The sequence below is a fragment of the Lytechinus variegatus genome, chromosome 12 (genome assembly GCF_018143015.1).
Source record: "Lytechinus variegatus isolate NC3 chromosome 12, Lvar_3.0, whole genome shotgun sequence".
NCBI classification, from domain to species: domain Eukaryota; kingdom Metazoa; phylum Echinodermata; class Echinoidea; order Temnopleuroida; family Toxopneustidae; genus Lytechinus; species Lytechinus variegatus.
In genome coordinates this window covers 7,883,916-7,903,608 of record NC_054751.1, presented here as the reverse complement: position 1 = coordinate 7,903,608, position 19,693 = coordinate 7,883,916, and the positions used below count along the sequence as shown (strand labels likewise).

The 19,693-nt window shown below is 37.3% G+C and overlaps 1 protein-coding gene across 1 annotated transcript in view; it reads right to left on the bottom strand.

Moving 5' to 3' along the window:
- Positions 1-10,076: 10,076 nt before the first annotated feature.
- LOC121424931 (eukaryotic peptide chain release factor subunit 1) overlaps positions 10,077-19,693 on the bottom strand; it is a 29,327-nt gene continuing 19,710 nt past the window's right edge. The window contains exons 9-10 of the mRNA XM_041620825.1: positions 11,239-11,311; positions 10,077-10,459 (exon numbers count right to left, since the gene is read on the bottom strand). Of these exons, the coding sequence (XP_041476759.1) occupies positions 10,302-10,459; positions 11,239-11,311 (231 nt within the window). The 3' untranslated portion in view covers positions 10,077-10,301. The remainder of the gene's footprint in view (positions 10,460-11,238; positions 11,312-19,693) is intronic.

The window sequence follows — 19,693 nt, the reverse complement described above, 5'->3', positions numbered from 1 at the left end:
GATCGTGATTTTGCTTGGAAAGTTCGAATCAAGACACCAAAGCGGCGTGTGGATCATTTTTAATGCGCGGGGGGGGGGGGGGGGGTAGGCCTGTGGATTCTCAATCCCCTCAAAAGCGAAGATGATTTTGTATCAAATTTTCACATTTTTGTATTAATAATTTTCACATCATTGAATATCTTATTCAACAATGATTGTGCCCCAGGCTTTGTTAGTAGTAGCCGTATATACAAACAGGCGCGGATCCAAGGGGGGGGGGCACGTGCCCACCCCCCCCCCCCTTGAGAAGCAAAATTAAAATTTTAAGACCCTTTTTTTTTGCTTGTCAAATTTTTTTCAAGTACGAAGTATCCTTTATTTGTGGTTGAAAACCTTTTTGGGGGGGGGGCTTGTCAAAATTTTCCTCCAAAAAATGTGCACCACCCCCCCCCATGGGGAAAATCCTGGATGTCCCTGTATACAACATAAAAACGCAATTCTTACAGCCTGGGCATATCCGGGATTGCTTGTACAAACATAAATGCCACGTACCACCATAAAAGAAGTCATTAAGCCGTGTAAATATTTATGCAATGCTCACACAAAGGAAAGTTGGAAATGCGAATTCCTTCGAGTTTGCAGCGAGTCACAGTCGAGAGCACACTGCGAGGAGTCAACGAGTCTGACCGAGTGATTCCGATCGTCTCCGGTCTAAATCCGAATGAAGTCGAGTTTATACGATCTGTCAAGATCTTCACGAGTATTCCCGACCACCTCCTCTTCATACGTCTTTCTGTTTTTCTCCCCCCCCCCCTCCCCCATTCTCCTCACACCTCTCCTTCTTTCTTTTCCATTTGTTACAAACATACAGCATTAATAAAATTCGGCGGAGTGAAAGAGATTTAATAAGAATGTGATGATTTTATTATTTTTTATAAGATAGGCAGACCTGCACACAGATATGTCGCAGACTCATAATCTATGAGCCTTCATAATTATTCTCAAGAGCTTGGCAGGTTCACATATAATAGAAAGGTAAAGGGTTTCTAATAACTCAAACAAGGTTTTGATCGGCAACATGTAAGAAGTCTCGCCATGTGGATCTGTGTTAGTATCTCCATGGCAATACAATTTCATATTCAAATTGAACGGATTCTGCATGCTACAATACTTTCCTGAAATTTGTGTCATTTGCAAGGATTTTAGCCAATACAATAACGTTTGGATCATATATATTTTTTTTAAATAAATCTGTGACAACGATGGAATTTGATGTTCACACGTTTACCTATAAAACTTCACAGCTATCTCCCAAATACCATCAACCAATAGTATAATTATGTAGAGACATATGTTATCACTCAATTCAATACTAAATCAAAATGAATTCCTATAATAGTTGGAGAAAAAAATCTCTTATAAGAAAAAAGAAAAGGCTTCCAGTTCTGGGGGCCACTTCAAGAAGCTGTTCAAAACCTTTACATGACTTCATGGACGACAGGCGATTCTTTCTTGTGCTACATGAGATATCCCAAAATTTCATGTTTTTACGAAATGGGCATGAACTTTCAACAATTTTCATCAAATCTGGACAAATAACAATGTTCTGCATTCAAATGCTTGTCACTAACAAGAATTCTAATCCACAAAGATTAGAATTCAACTTAAGCAGACAACTGGTTCTGATCTACCACAAGAAGTGACGATCAGTTGTGCGTAAGGCCAGTTGTAACTCACAGCTTTATAAAACACCTCCCAAGGACTGAATTCTTAAGAAATTCAATCTGAAAACAGTTCTCAAATACAATATAGGATGACTAATATCTAATTGACAGAGGGTATGCAGTTTGCCAAATAAAATCTAGTTGTATTTACATTTTAGAAAACCCCACAAAGAAAAGTGCAGCGGACACTGGAAACAATACAAGTGTGAGAAATTTAAACTGCAGAGGAAGTTACAAATTATAAGAAAGTCACTCGTACATGATTATTCTTACAGGAATATTTTTGTTATTATCTTGTATATGATGCACAGTAAGAGACATTAGCATGGTTTATATGGAGGACATACTTTCAAACAAGCTGGTTCTATAGGAAGGATTGGGTAATAAATTTCAGTCTTTATCATGGAGATGATCAAATTCAATTCCTGGAGAACTTACTAGATCTGCATCAGAGCTGGACACCAATGAGTATCTGGTAATGGTTTTGTTTCCAAATATATGAAAATGATCTGAAAGCGTAGAACATTTGGGTAGAAATTACACATGTGATATAATCAACAAAATCCCAGCCAGGCTATATTAAAATAACACCTCTTCTTTATGGCGACCAACCAAGAAATACAAATGCAGCAAGGTTAAAAGTGGCTGTTTACATAATCCAGTTCCCAAACTCTTTGTGCAGTTTACATAATCCAGTTTCCAAACTGTGTCTGCGTGGAAACTAGCACTTAATGACAAGAAAAATTGTTAAATTGACCTGCGAGCATGATGACAATGTAACCTACAAATAATATTTATATCGGGTTTGCAATCAAAATGGGATTTGCAGGTGGCACATGGAAATAGCCAGGGTGTCATCTTCCTTAGTGCGACATTTGCTTCTGCCACAATTGCTCCTCTGCAAATTTCCCAACAGATGCAAGATTAGAGTTGGGGTTGTGCTCGGGTTTTTGGTGGAGTAGGATTTAGGTTCGAAGTTCAGGGGCCCCGTCTTACAAAGAGTTGCGACTGATCCATTCTGCCACAACCATGGAAAGCCAACGTCGTCATCAAAAATGCAAAATTTGTTTAAAATGTTTTCCAGATATGATGTATATTCATTGTTTTGGTGACGATTCAGTGTGTTCCTCCTTATTTACCAAGGACATTGTTCAAATTTCCTGCAGAAAAATGATAACATTGATGGATTTCCAGAGTTGAGGTTGATCGGATCTATCGTAACTCTTTGCAGGACGGGACTCTGGTTTATGTTAAAGGGAAAGTTCACCCTGAAGAAAACTTTGTTGTAAAAATAGCAGAAAAAAAATATTGGTGAAGGTTTGAGGAAAATCCGTTAAAGAGTAAGAAAGTTATTCGAAATTCAAAAAGTTCAAAATTTTGGATTTGTGACGTCATAAACGTCATGATGTCATAGCTGCCCCATGTGTTATGTAATATAAAATGTATGAATTTCAAATTTTGTATGGTTCCTGATGACTTAATTTTGTTTTCTTTTCATGATTTGGTGTGAAATGATTTGTCTATTGATATACAAAAGTTACAGTGAAAACCATTTTCAATTTTCTGAGAAAATGACATTTCATTGATTTTTTACCATTAACTATGTAGGAATGCTGATCGCATATGACGTCACAAATCAAATAATTGAAATTCTAATAACTTTTTAATTATTTGATGAATTTTTCTCAAACCTTCGGCAATATTTTTTATTATTTTTTCTGCTATTTTTACAATAAACTTTTTGTCAGGGTGAACTTCCTGTTTAATGTGAGGATAGGACCGACTGTCGCAGGAGCAAATTTCATGGAACCAGATGGCATTCTCCCACTCCTTTGAGTACAGGAAACACAAACTCCCAGTGGAAAATGGGATAATGTGATAATAATAATATAGGGTATTTATATTGCGCAAATATCCACCTTGTTGGGTGCTCAAGGCACTCCTATATTACCCGGCTAAGCTAGGCGTTCATAGCGCACACAGCTTCTTTTTTTTTGAGTGCAGCACATTGTGGATCAGTTTCTTGCTGAAGGAAATTACGCCATGGCTGGGATTCGAACCCACGACCCTCTGTTTCAAAGTCCGAAGACTAATCCACTGGGCCACAATGCTCCACGTTGATACCATCCCTGAAACCAGTTTAACTCAGCTGCAATCACAATACCAACTTAAATCAATGCCCAAACTTAACAATCTTTATACCGGAACCTTCTGTAGTTTTCCCTATTCACTTGTATTTTACAAATGCAGTTTACTGGAGAACATTTTCCTTCACTGAATCAATCATCAATAGGATGTCTATATTACTAGTTTAAAGGTCCAAATCAAATGGAATTTATAGAATCGTCTTCATTACGCATTCTTGCCGGACATATCCTATTAAGTGCACTTCATATGAAACAAAATAAACTGAGAACCTCTTTGTCGGCTACATGTCCCACTATCCACTATTCCCAAAGGGAACTGTTTCTATAAATAAGACCTATAAATCGCATCCTGCATTTGCGTAATAATATCTCACTTTCACAAACTGAGAGAAATAATCTTTTCTAAAATGAGAAGACAACATTTAAATGTGTTAACTGGTATCTGTATGAATCACATTAATCTTACAATTGATTTCTTATATCTGTGCAACAGTACAGTGTGGAAATGCCACATACATTCATAGATAGAACATGCATATTAAATTTCTTGTTACTGCGTTCGATCGTATCGTCACTCGATTACAAGGATATAGAGAGTGTTTCATCATAAAAACTTCGGGACAGATGAAACTATTCAGACCATGACATAATGTAGCATGGCAACTAAAATTGAAATTATATTGCCTTCATCTTTGCATCACTTTTTATTTGGTTTCAGTGGTAGTAAGGTACTTCACATAAGAACACTGCCGTTTTGCCAAGTATACTTTAAAAAAGAAAAAAGAACAGATCAAGCACTTGGATATGTAAGTGGTCTAAATTTAACAAGATAACTCCCGAAATACATCATTCCCATAGGCTTTGTGCAGGGATCAAGTAGTTCAAGTAGGTGGTGGGTTAACCCGTTTGACGACAGAATTCTGACATCCCCACAGGCATTGTGCAGGGAACAACTGGGGAGGTGTTCCAGGAAATACATAGTCGGTGATTTTCAACTGACAAATACGCTCCGAGCCAATCAGATGCAAGGATTTCGGTTGCTTCATGAAATGCTCTTACGGTGCCCATCTTACACAGAGTTGTAGTAGATTTCAAATAAAACTCAATCAGGGGCCCCGTTTCACAAAACTTGTTACAATAACACAATTTACATCTGTTAAAAGCTACCAAAATCCTTCAATCTGATTGGCTGATGGTAAATTTGTCATAGAAATTGTGCATTTGTTATTAATAACAAGCCCTCATGAAACAGAACCCTGAGACTGAACTGCCTATGTAAGCAACAAGAATTGACATTAATCTCAATTTGATTCAATTCCAACGCAACTCTCTACAAGCCAGGGCCCTTGTGGCTGGAAGTCAACGATCAATGCCCAATCTGTGTTTGAGTAGACTCTACACTATCTCATTAACTACACACTAGTTGGTCTCTCGTGTACCAAAACAAATGAATCAGCTGGTCAAATACGGAGATTTTGCGAGGAATTTCAATAAAATGCTCTTGAGAAAGACAAATTCGTACGTGAACGATAAATAATGTTTCATTTCAAAATGGGTCTGTCGCTTTACAGGAATTTATAACCATGATCCGGGATATTGATACTCAAGTTTTCAGCGATTATCAATCCTTGGCTTTTTTTTCCACACACAGTGAATCTCTCCGGTCCAGTTTCAAATTCATGGTGGATATACATATATTAGCAAAAGGCTTGAAACAACTCCAGACCCATGAACTATACACGGTGTTCGTGCCCTTAGTAAAATTCTCTTGCTTTCCACAGGCATTTTCGTTAATCCGAGGAAATAATGTCCCGAAACCCTCCACAATTTGACCAACTGATAAAGGACTACTAATAAGAGTTCATATAATTGGATTATATATTTCCAATTGAAAAAATAATAATCATAGGAATCAACGAAAATGATAGATATACATAAATTTCATCATTGATTCCCAAAGAACATTGGACTATAAATAAAAACAGATATTTTCTTTCAGATCACCAAGTTTGATGCCTCATTCACATATAAAAATCACATATATTTCTTTTTCATTCGCGCTGCTATTCGAACTGCTATTCAAACACTGTTGAGAATTCTCTGAAGCAGCATAGTTTTTTCCCTATGTCTAATGCCTCATAGACTGAAACTGATACCCATCGTAACAATATCAATGGATAGAAATATAGTAACTGGTTTTTCTCGTTTCGCAATGTTGTATCAGTTACGACAAAGACTATTTGAGCCTTACATGCTCTTTCATTATGTCTTGCACCCCAAATCAAAATCACTTTTTTCAAAAGATTAGAAACGTTCAATCTGGCATGGGTCAGGACTGGGCTTTCAATTTGCCGAAAAGTGAGCATCATTTTCGTGCCTGAAAAGTGTATTTTAAGACATAATGGGGGGAAAATATCAATACTGTAGAAAGAGACACCTTGAAAATAAAACTTCGAAAAAAATGCAGGAATTCAAAGAACCTCATGGAGGTCACCAAAATAGACATAAGACGATATATATCACGTAGGATTTCATGGTTTAAGGGGAATGTAACGCTTTCGGGGATTGGCTGAATGACTTATAAAATTATTTTGTCCGTGCATATACTTGCATTCCACATAGATGGATAAAGTAACCTGGTGGGGGTTTCATAAAGCAGTTTGTAAGTTATGAGCAACTTAAGGAATGACTGTAGATCCTTTCTCAAGGCGAATTATGCACACCAAATTTTTAATTGGTGTGGATTTAGCTCCTAAGAAATGATCACAAGTTGCTCGTTAACTTACCGTTACAAACACCTTTATCAAACACCCACCTGGGCCCTGTCTCACAAAGAGTTGTGATTGATCCGATCAACATTAAATATGGAAAGCCAGCAACATCAACACCTAACATGCATGTCAACTTGAAATATTTTCCAGATATGTTGTAAATTCATACATTCATTGATTTCTTGATGAGTGCTTCTCTTTGTTTACAAAGGACATTATGCAAAGATAATGTTTTAAAAAATGTGACATCAATGGACTTCCACACAGTTGAGGTTGATTGGATCAATCGTAATTCTTTGTAAGCAACCCCCTGGAATAAGTTTTATTGCCAATTTAAGGAGGAAACACAGATTAATTGGTATGGTTGTAGTACATATCCAGATTGATAGAAAAAGAACCAGAAATGGTTGATTACCAAGAATATCTATGGCCAAATGTAAAACCATTAATGAAATTCTGACAGTTCTCATCCCTTTCACATTTTTAAAGGACAAGTCCACCCCAACAAAAACTTGATTTGAATAAAAAAAGAAAAATTCAACAAGCATAACACTGAAAATTTCATCAAAATCTGATGTAAAATAAGAAAGTTATGGCATTTTAAAGTTTCACTTATTTTCAACAAAATAGTTATATGAACGAGCCAGTTACATCCAAATGAGAGAGTTGATGACATCACTCACTATTTCTTTTGTATTTTATTATATGAAATATGAAATATTGTTATTTTCTCGTCATTGTCGTGTAAAATGAAGTTTCATTCCTCCCTGAACACGTGGAATTCCATCATTTTAACATTTTGTGCTTCAGGCAAGGAGGTCCTAATCGTCAAATTCGTAAAAATTGAAATATTGTATAATTCAAACAATAAAAAACAAAAGAAATAGTGAGTGAGTGACATCATCGACTCTCTCATTTGGATGAAACTGGCTCGTTCATATAACTATTTTGTTGAAAATAAGCGTAACTTTGAAATGTCATAACTTTCTTGTTTTACATCCAATTTTGATGAAATTTTCAGCATTGTGCTTGTCTGATTTTTCTCTATTGATTCACATCAACAGTTTTCTGAGGTGGACCTGACCTTTAAATAGTATGAAGCAGAGTATAAAAAGGGAGGATGAAAATATTGGATTTATTGAGATTCTATCTTTACACTTCATAACATGCTTTTATCAAATGTATAGAGTTTTAGCTCATTATTTACCAAGCCAATCAAATAACCTAAAAATCCCCTCAACTTCGCACAAGGGTGTTATATAAAAGGAAGAACAAGAGTAGTTATCACACAATTCCATATTTTCAAATCAAACTATCTCTGAATTTGATCTCCTTGGAAGCTTGTCAAGTCCTGCAATTCTCCAAATTCTTATCATCTCATCCATTTATTTTATCAAATCCCAAATCCTCAAAGACAGGTTTTGGGCAAATATCCAAGTATTAAATCTCTCCAACCTTTTTCTTACATCACCAAAGATCATTTTTACAAACCATTGTGCCATGCCAAGGTTGAAAACATTCAAAGTATTTATTACTACACAACCACCTACCCAACTGATACTTTAATTGAAAGAGATTAGAGAGCAGAAATATAATTAAGTCCCTGAGCTCTCCAAATGTAATCCTTACACCGAAATAGTAACTGTGTAAAACTCAACTCTCAGAGCATTAAAAATAAATAAATTTATTAGAAATTAAGAAAATTGGAAAGACTTGATACACATTTGTCCTATACAAGTATTATTGGTTATATTTTTTCCTTTTGAAATCATGAAGTTAATGATTATATTGATTGTCAGAGGGATATCTATCATTACTACAAATAAGTAAAAAAAATCACTTTTTATCATGAAGTTTATATCAATTGTCAGAGGGATAGCCAGTATTACTGTAAATAAAAGAAGAGATTGGGGCAGAAAAGCTTATGTGAATGTTGCAAATGCATTCTAACACTGCACCACATCATCGGACAATTCAACTGATAAGACCATTACAAGTTCTATAAATAAACTTCTTAAAAGTCAGAGCAACGTTGGCCTGCTCTCCAAGCTGAGATCCTGCTAAGCGTCTTTTTCCTTTGAAAATTCCCAACATTTTGTCGTTCCTAAAATAGAACATGAAAAGGCTCCCGCTGGAAGATCTGCCGAAAGTGGCTCCAGGGGAACGCTTCATGAAATGACTTGTCAGGGGGAGTATCATCAATATTTTCATCTGACAAGTTGTCAGATCTGTCATCTTTCCATGATTTTGATTGGCTGAGAGGCACTGTTCCTATGGTAACTGTCGGATAAAATAGGACTTGTTGGATAAAACATCCGACAATTCCTTTCATGAAATGCCCGCTAAAACGTAAGAAATTGTGCTTCTCAGCCAATTCCAACCAAGGACAGTTGTCAGATCTGACAACTTGCCACACAACATATGTTGACAAACATGCTCTCCAGCTTTTATTTGATACCTTATCGACGTAAGTCTGTCTTTAGATATATATTTTCAAGTGATGCCTGGTTGGCTCCCACCCGGTTGGGGGATGATGCCCAGTTGGTTCCCATCCGGCCCGGTTGGCTCCTCCTGTAGGGCACTGGGCAGTACACCCAAGGAAGAAGAAATGATTTCAACTCCTAGAAGATGTGAGGACATTTGGATCGTTGTGTAGAAGCGTTACAGACCAATGGCTACATCAATGGACGACCAGCCACAAGGGCGCACAGTCCAGTGGATGGAATCAATCAATATCTGCCACTTCAGGGTTCCGCAACATCAAAGTCAGCAATTACTTGTACAGATGATTTTTACGATTAATGATTTTACATTGTAGCCAATGCAATTGATCAGAAAGATGTTCTACGATGATTTCTAAGCATTGTGTTGCAGTCCCTAGGGTCCTGTAACACAAAGGTTAGCAATAAATCGTACGCTAGATTTTTACAATTGATTGTACATTATAGTCAATGGAATCAATCATAGAAAAATGTTCTACGATCATTGCTATAAAGCTTTGTGTTACAGACCCCTGAGTAAGAATGGATTCTTTGAATGCTAAAGCAGATACAACTCTATCATAACACTCTTCTTTAGCCAAGGTTAGAAAAGCAGTTGGGTACAGTAGGGTACAATGCGGGTGACCTTGGGGCCCACTACACAAAACTTGGCAATCATCGTAGGACCTTTTTTTCAACGACTGACTGCATTGAATGATTACAATGTAAGATCAATCGTAAAAATCAAACGTATGATCTATAGCTAACCTTTGTGTTATGGGACCATAGATCCAGTAACACAAAGGTCAGCGATTGATTATACGTTTGATTTTTACGATTGATTGCACATTGCAGCCATTGGGATCAATCTTAGAAAAATGTTCCACGATCATTGCTAAGATTTGTGTTACAATCCCCAGGATAGATTATGCTGTTACAGACCATCGATGGATCAAGGGCTTTTCAAAAGGTGGGACCAGACTCGATGTCTAGCAAGGATAAGTTTAGGAAATAATTCTAAAGGAAGGCAGAGGCGCATTCCCCTTAGATGTGCCCCTGCATATGATACTGCATTGAAAGGATTATAATGACCATGAAATCCTAGGCGAATATCTTTTGTTTTTTTCATTCAGATTCAATTTTTAGTCCATCTGTGTTTCCTATTGAGGATACGAGATGACGGGGGGTCGCGACCCCTTTCTAGTAGCCGTCGTAGTCTCCGTAGTCATCGTCGTCCTCGTCGTAATCTAACTGCTGGAAGTCCACACGGTATCTGAGAAGGCCACCAATACCACCAAAGCCCTTGCAGAATTGAGATCCTTCTTGCGATCGATCTGTGATGATCTCGAGCGTGGCACCTAGGTGGGCAGACACAGAAAACGACAGCATTAGGAGAGAACCTATCAACTCATTTTCAGGGCCCCCTTCCACGGAGACTTGTTACAATAACAAATGAACATTTTCCATGACAAACATCAGCCAATCAGATTGAAAGATTTCAGTAACTTTCTTGTAAATTTGCTACTACATCGAGTTTTATGAAACCGAACCCAGATTTTACACTGAAAAGATTTGTGTTGATGTTGCTGAATAGTAAAAATCCTTGGATATTATTCAATAACAAATGAACATTTCCTATAACAAACTTAACATCAGCCAACCAGATTGAAGGATTTCAGTAACTTCCTTTTAAATTTGCTTTCATAGGTTTAATGAAGCGAGACCCAGATTTTACACTGAAAACCTTTATGCTGATAGTGCTAAGTAGCACAATCCTTGGATATTATTACATAACGAATGCACATTTTCCATAAAAAACTTAACATCAGCCAACCAGATTGAAGCATTTCAGTAACTTTCTTGTAAATTTGCTATTATAATAAGTTTTATGAAGCGGGACCCAGATCAACACTGGAAAAAGAAATGTTGGTGTTGAATAGTAAGATCCTGGAATAAAACTAAGTTTATACAAACTAGCCTAATACACACAATGAGTGTGTATTGGGAAATTATCATAGTGTATTGGTATAACTGTTGATTTAATACACTCTTTTTTCTGTGAAAAAATGCCTTCATGGCAAATGCATAAACTAAGATGCTGCAATTTTTTGTATACATCAAGATGAACAACACTCACCAAAGGATTTGTAGTTATTTGCCAACCATTCAAGAAGGGCTATTGATTCAACTAATTCCAACTCTACACCAGTCTGCAAAACAAAATAAAATATCATTCGAGGTATGAATTCAACAATTAAAGATGAATACCAGTTGTGGTAAAAACCTTAATATGAGTTTGATCAGAATCCAATACTAGCACATCAATGATGTGGAGCTCATCCGGCATCTCGCATCATAATTTAACACAATTTTAATTTCAGCCCAGTTGACACTGTAGTGAATTATATTGGTGACATAAATTGAGGATATAGAATTGAAATTGATGAAGAAATGACATAGAAGCATTTTTTGTGATGTATGAATAAATTTCATATGAATTAAGTATTAATTATTATCTAGTCAAAGTTTCTTAACTCTGTGTAGAACCTTGGTGAACCTAATGTAGCTCTCAGATGGAACAAAATTAACCAAAATAAATCAACAAACAATTTTTGTGAGTTTTGAAAATAAATGAATAAATAGCAGATTCAATGAGTTTAAAAATTCTATATTTAAATTTTGTATCACCACCTCGAGCTATCATATAAAGCAAACAAAACTGAAATTGATCAACAAATGAAGAAGAAAAAACATTTTTTGTGATTTATGAATAAATTGTGCATAAATTAGAATAAATAATTTTCCAGACAAAATTTCAAAATTTTGAGTACAAGTTTGGTGAACCTCATGCAGCTCTACCAGATGGAAGAAAAAAATCTAAATCTGTCAACAAATTAAGAAAGAGAGGAATTTTCTGTGATTTATGAATACATTTTGCATAAATTAGCATAAATAATTTTCTAATGAAAATTTTCAAAATTCTGTGTAGAAGTTTTGTGAGCCTCATGAAGTTCTACCGGATGGAAGAAAAAATATCAAAATCTGTCAACAAATAAAGAAGAGGCATTTTCTGTGATTTCTAAATAAATTTCGCATAAATTAACATGAGTAATTTTCTACTGAAAATTTCAAAAATCTGTGTCGAAGCTTGGTGAACCTAATAAAGTTCTACAAGACTACAAGATGGAAGAAGAAAAAAAGTAACAAGTGGAATGCCTCTGGCCGTCTCACCTGCATCACGCGGTTCAATATAGCAGCAATGCTGACTTTGAATACTACTCTAACTCGCACAAGATGTTCAGTGATACATGGTTACTCTTATGTCCACTTTTTATGAACTAGACCAATAAACTTACAGAGATATGATGGTTATTCACCAAAAAACCCCAACATGGCCAAAGTTCATTGACCTTACATGACCTTTGACCATGATCATGTGACCTGAAACTCAAACAGGATATTCAGTGATACTTGATTACTCTTATGTACAAGTTTCATGAATCAGATCCATAAACTTTCAAAGTTATGATGGTAATTCAACAGATACACCCAATTCGGCCAAAGTTCATTGACCTTTGACCTTGGTCATGTGACCTGAAACGTGCACAGGATGTTCAGTGATACTTGATTACTCTAATGTCCAAGTTTAATGAACTAGCCCAATAAACTTCCAAAGTTATGATGGTAATTCAACAGATACCCCCGATTCGGCCAAAGTTCATTGACCCTAATGACCTTTGACCTTAATCATGAGACCTGAAACTTGCACAAAATTTTCAGTGATGCTTGATTACTATTATGTCCAAGTTTCATGAATCAGATCCATAAACTTTCAAAGTTATGATGGGAATTCAACAGATATCCCCAATTCGGCCAAAGTTCATTGACCCTAAATGACCTTTGACCTTGGTCATGTGACGTGAAACTCATGCAGGATGTTAAGTGATACTTGATTAACCTTATGTCCAAGTTTCATGAACTAGGTCCATATATTTTCTAAGTTATGATGACATTTCAAAAACTTAACCACAGGTTAAGATTTCGATGTTGATTCCTCCAACATGGTCTAAGTTCATTGACCCTAAATGACCTTTGACCTTGGTCATGTGACATGAAACTCTAATAGGATGTTCAGTAATACTTGATTAACCTTATGGCCAAGTTTCATGAACTAGGTCCATATACTTTCTAAGTTATGATGTCATTTCAAAAACTTAACCTCAGGTTAAGATTTGATGACGCCGCCGCCGCCGCCGCCGTCGCCGCCGCCGCCGCCGCCGCCGTCGCCGCCGCCATCGGAAAAGCGGCGCCTATAGTCTCACTTTGCTTCGCAGGTGAGACAAAAATCGGTCAACAATTAAAGAAGAAAAAGCATTTCATGTGAAATTTTAAAATATGAATAAATTCATTTCAAATAAATTAGCATAAAAATTGTTCTAGTCAAAATTTCAAAATTCTGCGTACAAGATTGGTGAACCTCATGAAGCTCTACCAGACGGAAGAAAAAAAATCAAACTCGGTCAACACATAAAGAAGAAGCATTTTATGTGAATTTTTTAAAATATGCATAAATTAATTTTGCATAAATTAGCATAAAAATTGTTCTGGTCAAAATTTCAAAATTCTGTGAAGAAGATTGGTGAACCTCATGAAGCTCTACCAGATGGAAGCAAAAAATTCAAAATCGGTCAACAAATAAAGAAGAAGCATTTTGTGTGAATTTTTAAAAATATGCATAAATTCATTTTGCATAAATTAGCATAAAATTTGTTCTAGTCAAAATTGTTTGTCTGTATAAACAAAAAATATGTGCCAAATGGCTCTGGAAGAAAATGCATAATTTCTGACAAATTAGCCAAATAAGCACAGAATTTCATAAAATGTTAAGTATTTTTCCAAGCAATATTAATACACTGTCCTTTTCTGTGTTAGCGATCATCAGAATGATCGGATTTGAGCTCAGATTTCATGACTTTACAAGCATAAGTTTACATTAATGTACCAGATCTAGATGTATGATAATATGGTGACGATTAACCTTGACTTTCTCATGAAATAATTGTTTGCTGAACTCCTTTCTTTTACCTTTTATATTAGACTTACCATCATCAAGGCATCCACGTTGTATAAAATCATACATGATACAATAACATGTAGGTGGTTTACGGTACACCCATGTGCAGCAGACTTCCAACCAGCTAATGCCCGGTTGACACTTGCACGCATTGTGGTGCCCGCATTGCCCCGCATTGATGCGTGCCAGTGCGGGACCCTTTTACGACATGTTTGCGCATTGTTTGCACATAGTTCGCGCATAGTTCACACAGTGTTCACGCATAGTTCATGCAGTGTTCACTCACTGTCCCGACGTGCTTTCAGCTCGTGCTGTAGCTCGGATCACCTTCCGAACTTAATCCCGCCGGGTTGAGCTGGTTCGGTTCGGAAAATACGAACCGGGCTTCATTGCCAAGCTCTCTCAACCCGGAAAATTAACCCGAATGCTATACAACTTGTTTCCGTCATCGCGATTAAACTAAAAAGCCATCTATTCACCTGCAACGCCTTTCAAATTTAGAGGCAGACTCAAGCCAAGCCTTACCGCTCATTCATAACTTTAAATAGGTCGTCCGGTCCGTCCATGCATGACGATTGGCCCTTGTACTTCTATGTAGCTGTGTTTTCTTCAGCCCGAGATAATCCAGCGAAAATCAATCTTTGCGAGCCACGTGCCCCTGCGCTGCCCGCAGCCCGCCCTGCGTCTATTCTGTGTACATGTGGCTGTGCGGCTGCACTGTAAAATGTGTGTGTATTGTGTGTCCATAATATACTAGTAGTGCACAGTGCATGTTGAATGTGTGTATATGGAATCATGTGATTGATCACTTGCTTGATCGAGGGCCCCGATTGTCATGTTGACATTAATCTTCTTGGTTTTGTGAGCTACATGTAACTGTCATCGGAGGTGGCCATAAAGAAGTCCGAATGAGAATTATGTTTCCTTCGAGATGATTGTGATGACAAACAAATGATTTTTTTGTGCAAGGGTGAAATATACTAATCTGTTCGCCCCCCCCTTGTGTGTGTGTTTTTTAAGGGGGAGGGGAGTGGACTGGACGAGTTCTGGTTAGTGTCGTGATGATTGCCAATTTTTATCTATTTTTGTATTTATCTATTTATTCATTCATTTATTTATTCATTTATCACTTGTGGGATGGAACACCCTATCAGCACATGCTGTTTTTCGTGGGGGCCAATATTAACCCTAAAAAGACTGGGGGGGCTGATTCAGCCCCCCCTCGACATTTTTCGCGATAAATCCGCCGCGCAAAATTTTTTGACCGTGTCGCTCACTGACTTTTTACTTTCAAGTCTCGCGCAACTTTTGAGACCAAAATTGTGACCCCCGGGTACGCGGTTCGGAAATTACGCAACATTTCGTAAGTGCATGCACACCCAAAATTACTCAAAAACGTGAATTTGTGTACAAATCCAATGCAAATAGTGTTTTTAACCAAAATTCATAAATGTATCATTATTTTTCCTTTTACTGCTTAAAATCAATTAATTTTATCTTTTTTATGGTCCAAATAAAGTCCCTGACAATTTCCATTGAAAAAACAATAAAAAACAAAAAGTCGAAAAACAATGAAATACATAAGAAATTTAGAAAACAATAGAATACATAAGAAAATAAATGTGATGTTGAAATTTTTTTAAAATAAATTTGATCAGATGCCTATCTAGAGTATGTGAAACAAAAATTAGCATTTCAGGGGCATTATTTTTTTAATTACAGCAAACTTGTGATTTTACGCATAAATTAGCATAATTAATCAAACATGAGATTTTTGCAGAATTTGATGTTATAGTTTTGTAAATAATGCCATGGGTAACGCGTGTGCCAATTTTCGTCGCGATCGCGCGATCGACGGCCGAGATCATAAGGGGGGGCTGAATCAGCCCCCCCCCCAGTCTTCTTAGGCGTCGAAATAGCCCAGTCTATTTAGGGTTAAGGCTTATAAAGTTATACAGTTTATTTCACGAATAACTTGGCTTCCATTTCAAAAGAAACCAAATAAATGTAGTCCAAAAACATTCAGCACATGAAAATGTCATCCAACTTTTATTTGATTTTGTCGGTGATAACATGATGTAGCAATACACACTTATTTGTTTTTCTTTTGAATTTTGACAATCTTCCTTTCACAAATTCGTCATTTTACTGTTCGCTTTCACTTACGCAATTTTTCAATCGTCTGAATTAGGCCGGGTGGCCGACCACTGTCTCGAAGTGACAAAGACCGAGAGAGAGAGAAAGAAAAAACATAACAGCGTCGTGAGATATCTTTATTTTGACCGAGAAAGGTAGTGAGAGTAGGTGAAAGCTTGTTTGGGGTGAGAGGCAGAGAGACAGGGAGAGAGAGGGGGGAGGAGCATGGAAGAGATATGGGAAGGTAAAAACAAAAGGGGAAGACGGATAAAATTTATTTATCCATGGCGGCAAAGTTAAGTGCCTTACAAAGAGTTCTTTGATAATTAGTCTGATTCGATGTTCAAATATATTGAGTGGTGGGGGTCATGAAAGACACAGCAACAGAAAGTCTGTTTTCCACTTCATCTATGCAATCATTTATCTTGGGGGTAGTTGTTTTTTCTTGTTTTTCTGATTTATTTGTATGGGGGGGGGGGGCATTCAGGAAGTTCGCAAGGAAATTAATATTTTATCAAGAAAATATTTTTTTCTGATAATGAAGTCTGTTGTCTTTTATAATCACATGACGAAGAACAGTCTGTCTTCACTCTTCACCCTATAAGTGAGAACAGTCTGTCATTGTATCAGGCTGTCCGAGAGAGAAAAACCTGTTGTGACCAAATAATCTATCAAGTTTCATTGTCTATTGAATCGTGAATCTAATCTTGCAATTATAATTAATTACTTTTAACAATTTGCCAAAATAAAGCTTCGATTGTCAACTGACACTGTCGTGTTTCTCTGACAAGGGGGTTGGGTCTCTCGCTGCTCTCCGTTGCCGATTGTAGCCATCAAGATATATAAGTTAGAATTTCGATCAAACAACATCACTTTCTTCCAAATTTTGAAACTTTCGCTCACTTCATTCTGATTTTTTTAAGTTACTGTCAAATTGTCCACCATGGCCGAAACTTCTCAACGGAAAAATAAATCCGATGTTTGGAACCATTTTACGTTGGATCCAAATGATGGGTCGTTCGCCCTTTGTAATCATTGTGGGGTTCGAAGGGCTAGGGGTAAAAATTCTCGAAATAGAGGGACAACTGCTCTCATTAGGCATCTCAAACAATGCATGGCAATGCCAAGGAGTGGTGATGCAAGAGTAGAACGGGATCCTCCAAGTAATAATTCATCTAGAGTACAAGCTTCGGGCTCATCAAGAAAGCAACAATTGACTCTTCAAGAGACTGTTGCCCGGCGGAACAATTATAGCAATGATAGTGACAGAGCTAAAAACATACACCGCGCTATCGGAAAAATGATAGCCATTGACATGAGACCATACTCTGTCATCGACAGCGATGGATTCAGAGAACTTATCAAAGTTATGGATGGCAGGTATAGCATCCCATCGAGATGGTTCTTTTCCGAAAAAGTGATACCTGAGATATATTCAGAAGTGAAAGACGCTATAAAGATCGATCTCTCGAAAGCTCTTCCCGGGATTAGCTTCACAACCGACATGTGGAGGTCTCACCAGAACATAGAGTACATGGTGGTGACATTTCATTGGACAACTCTGAAGGATGAAATGGTAAGTAATATGTATCTATTATGCTTTCAGCTAATTTTCCTCGTTTTCGTTTATTTTTTATATTCCACCATTACTTTATATAGACCTATACAATTAGCCTTGTTTAAATAAAATACCTTTCAATTATGCTCGCCTGCAAAAAGGGCAAAATGTCTGCCTTGCTATATATGTACATCAAATAAATAACATTCAAACATGCACGTTTTTATGTGACGTAAAACTAAAATCCAGGTTTCTTATTAAGTAGGCCTATTTAATAATAAATTTTCTGTCATAACTTATCATTACTCCCATTCATAAATAAAAATTTATCATCATTTTCAATAGTGAATTCTATTCGCATTTAATGGTGTCTAATTTTGCTGCCCGTTCAATATTATTATTTACGTATCAATAATTTGATTATCTTTAATTTTCTTTCAGTTCCAGAGAAGACAAGCTCTTGTTAGCTTGGAGGAATTCGCAGAGAAGGCAACATCAAAGCACATTCAAGATCGCTTGACAACTATCGCCAATGAGTGGGTACCCGCCAACAATCAGCTACTATTCGGCTCAAGCGACAACGGAGCAAACATCCGCCGAGCCCTCATCGACTGTACGAAAGAGAACATGATACGGGGATGGGTACCGTGCATCGCCCACTGTCTCAACCTTGTGATGAAGGGAGGCATCGACACCCAACGTGCTGTAGGAGATACGATTTCGGCGTTGCGAACGTTGGTGTCGAAAGTCAACAATTCTCAGCCTGTCAAGCGGTGATTCGACGAGTTGCTAGGCATCCACTACCCAAATACCAAGCACGTCAAATTGACAAGAGATGTGGAAACTAGATGGAACTCCACCTTGACGATGTTGGAGAACATCACCTCACAGCGGGATGCGGTCGAAGCACTGGCCAATGATAGGGTGATGATTCCGTTTGCAGATTTTTCAAGACCACGGGCATTCCAGCACTGGTCTGACGCTCTTGACATCATTTCAAGGGTTGTTGCCGCCCTCAAGCCAGCAGAGGAGGCAACAAAATTAGCGTCACAAGACGATTGTAGCGTTTCATCATTTCTACCCATGGTTAAAGGGCTGGCGAAGCAGCTACAGCTTCTGCAGGATGCTGGGGAGGTAACAGGGGTCATAAGCATGGTTGAAACGTTCCAGAATCTATGGGAGAAACGGATGAGATGGATGATGTCTCCCAAGCCAACATCCCGTATTGACTACTTAGAGGAAGAGACGATCATCGCTACTTTCCATGCCGCTACCGTTTTGGATCCAAGGTAGGATACTTGATCAATAATTATTTAGAACTTAAAAAAAATGGATTTTCATTTCATGCTTGAAATGCATCAATGGTCCGCTCAGTTTGATGATTTTAAGGGGAGCTTTCATTTTCTTCAACTTCAAGATGTTTAGACGTGAAAATAAAGAAAGGGGGATCACATCAACTTTATGAATATTTAATTAAGTGGAATAAAATAAATGCCAGTGATTCTCATTATTTGTTTCATTTTAGGTTTAGACTCACAGGCTATCATGAGTTTAAAATTTTTAATTGTCTCTCCATGAAAATTACATATCACTTCTCTTTATTTTTATGCATTAGGTACAAGATGAAGTTCGCTCCAAGGGATGAAATCTTCCGGAACAAAATCAAGGAGGCCATCTCGACATCAGTTGTTGGACTCTCTGACAATGAGAAGAATCTTGACGATGTCGTCGAACTTTCCGATCCAGATACCCCTGAACAAGCCACCCAGTTGCCTTCACACTCGGATCGTCCAAGCTTCATGTCAGCAATGGAGGCTGCCATGA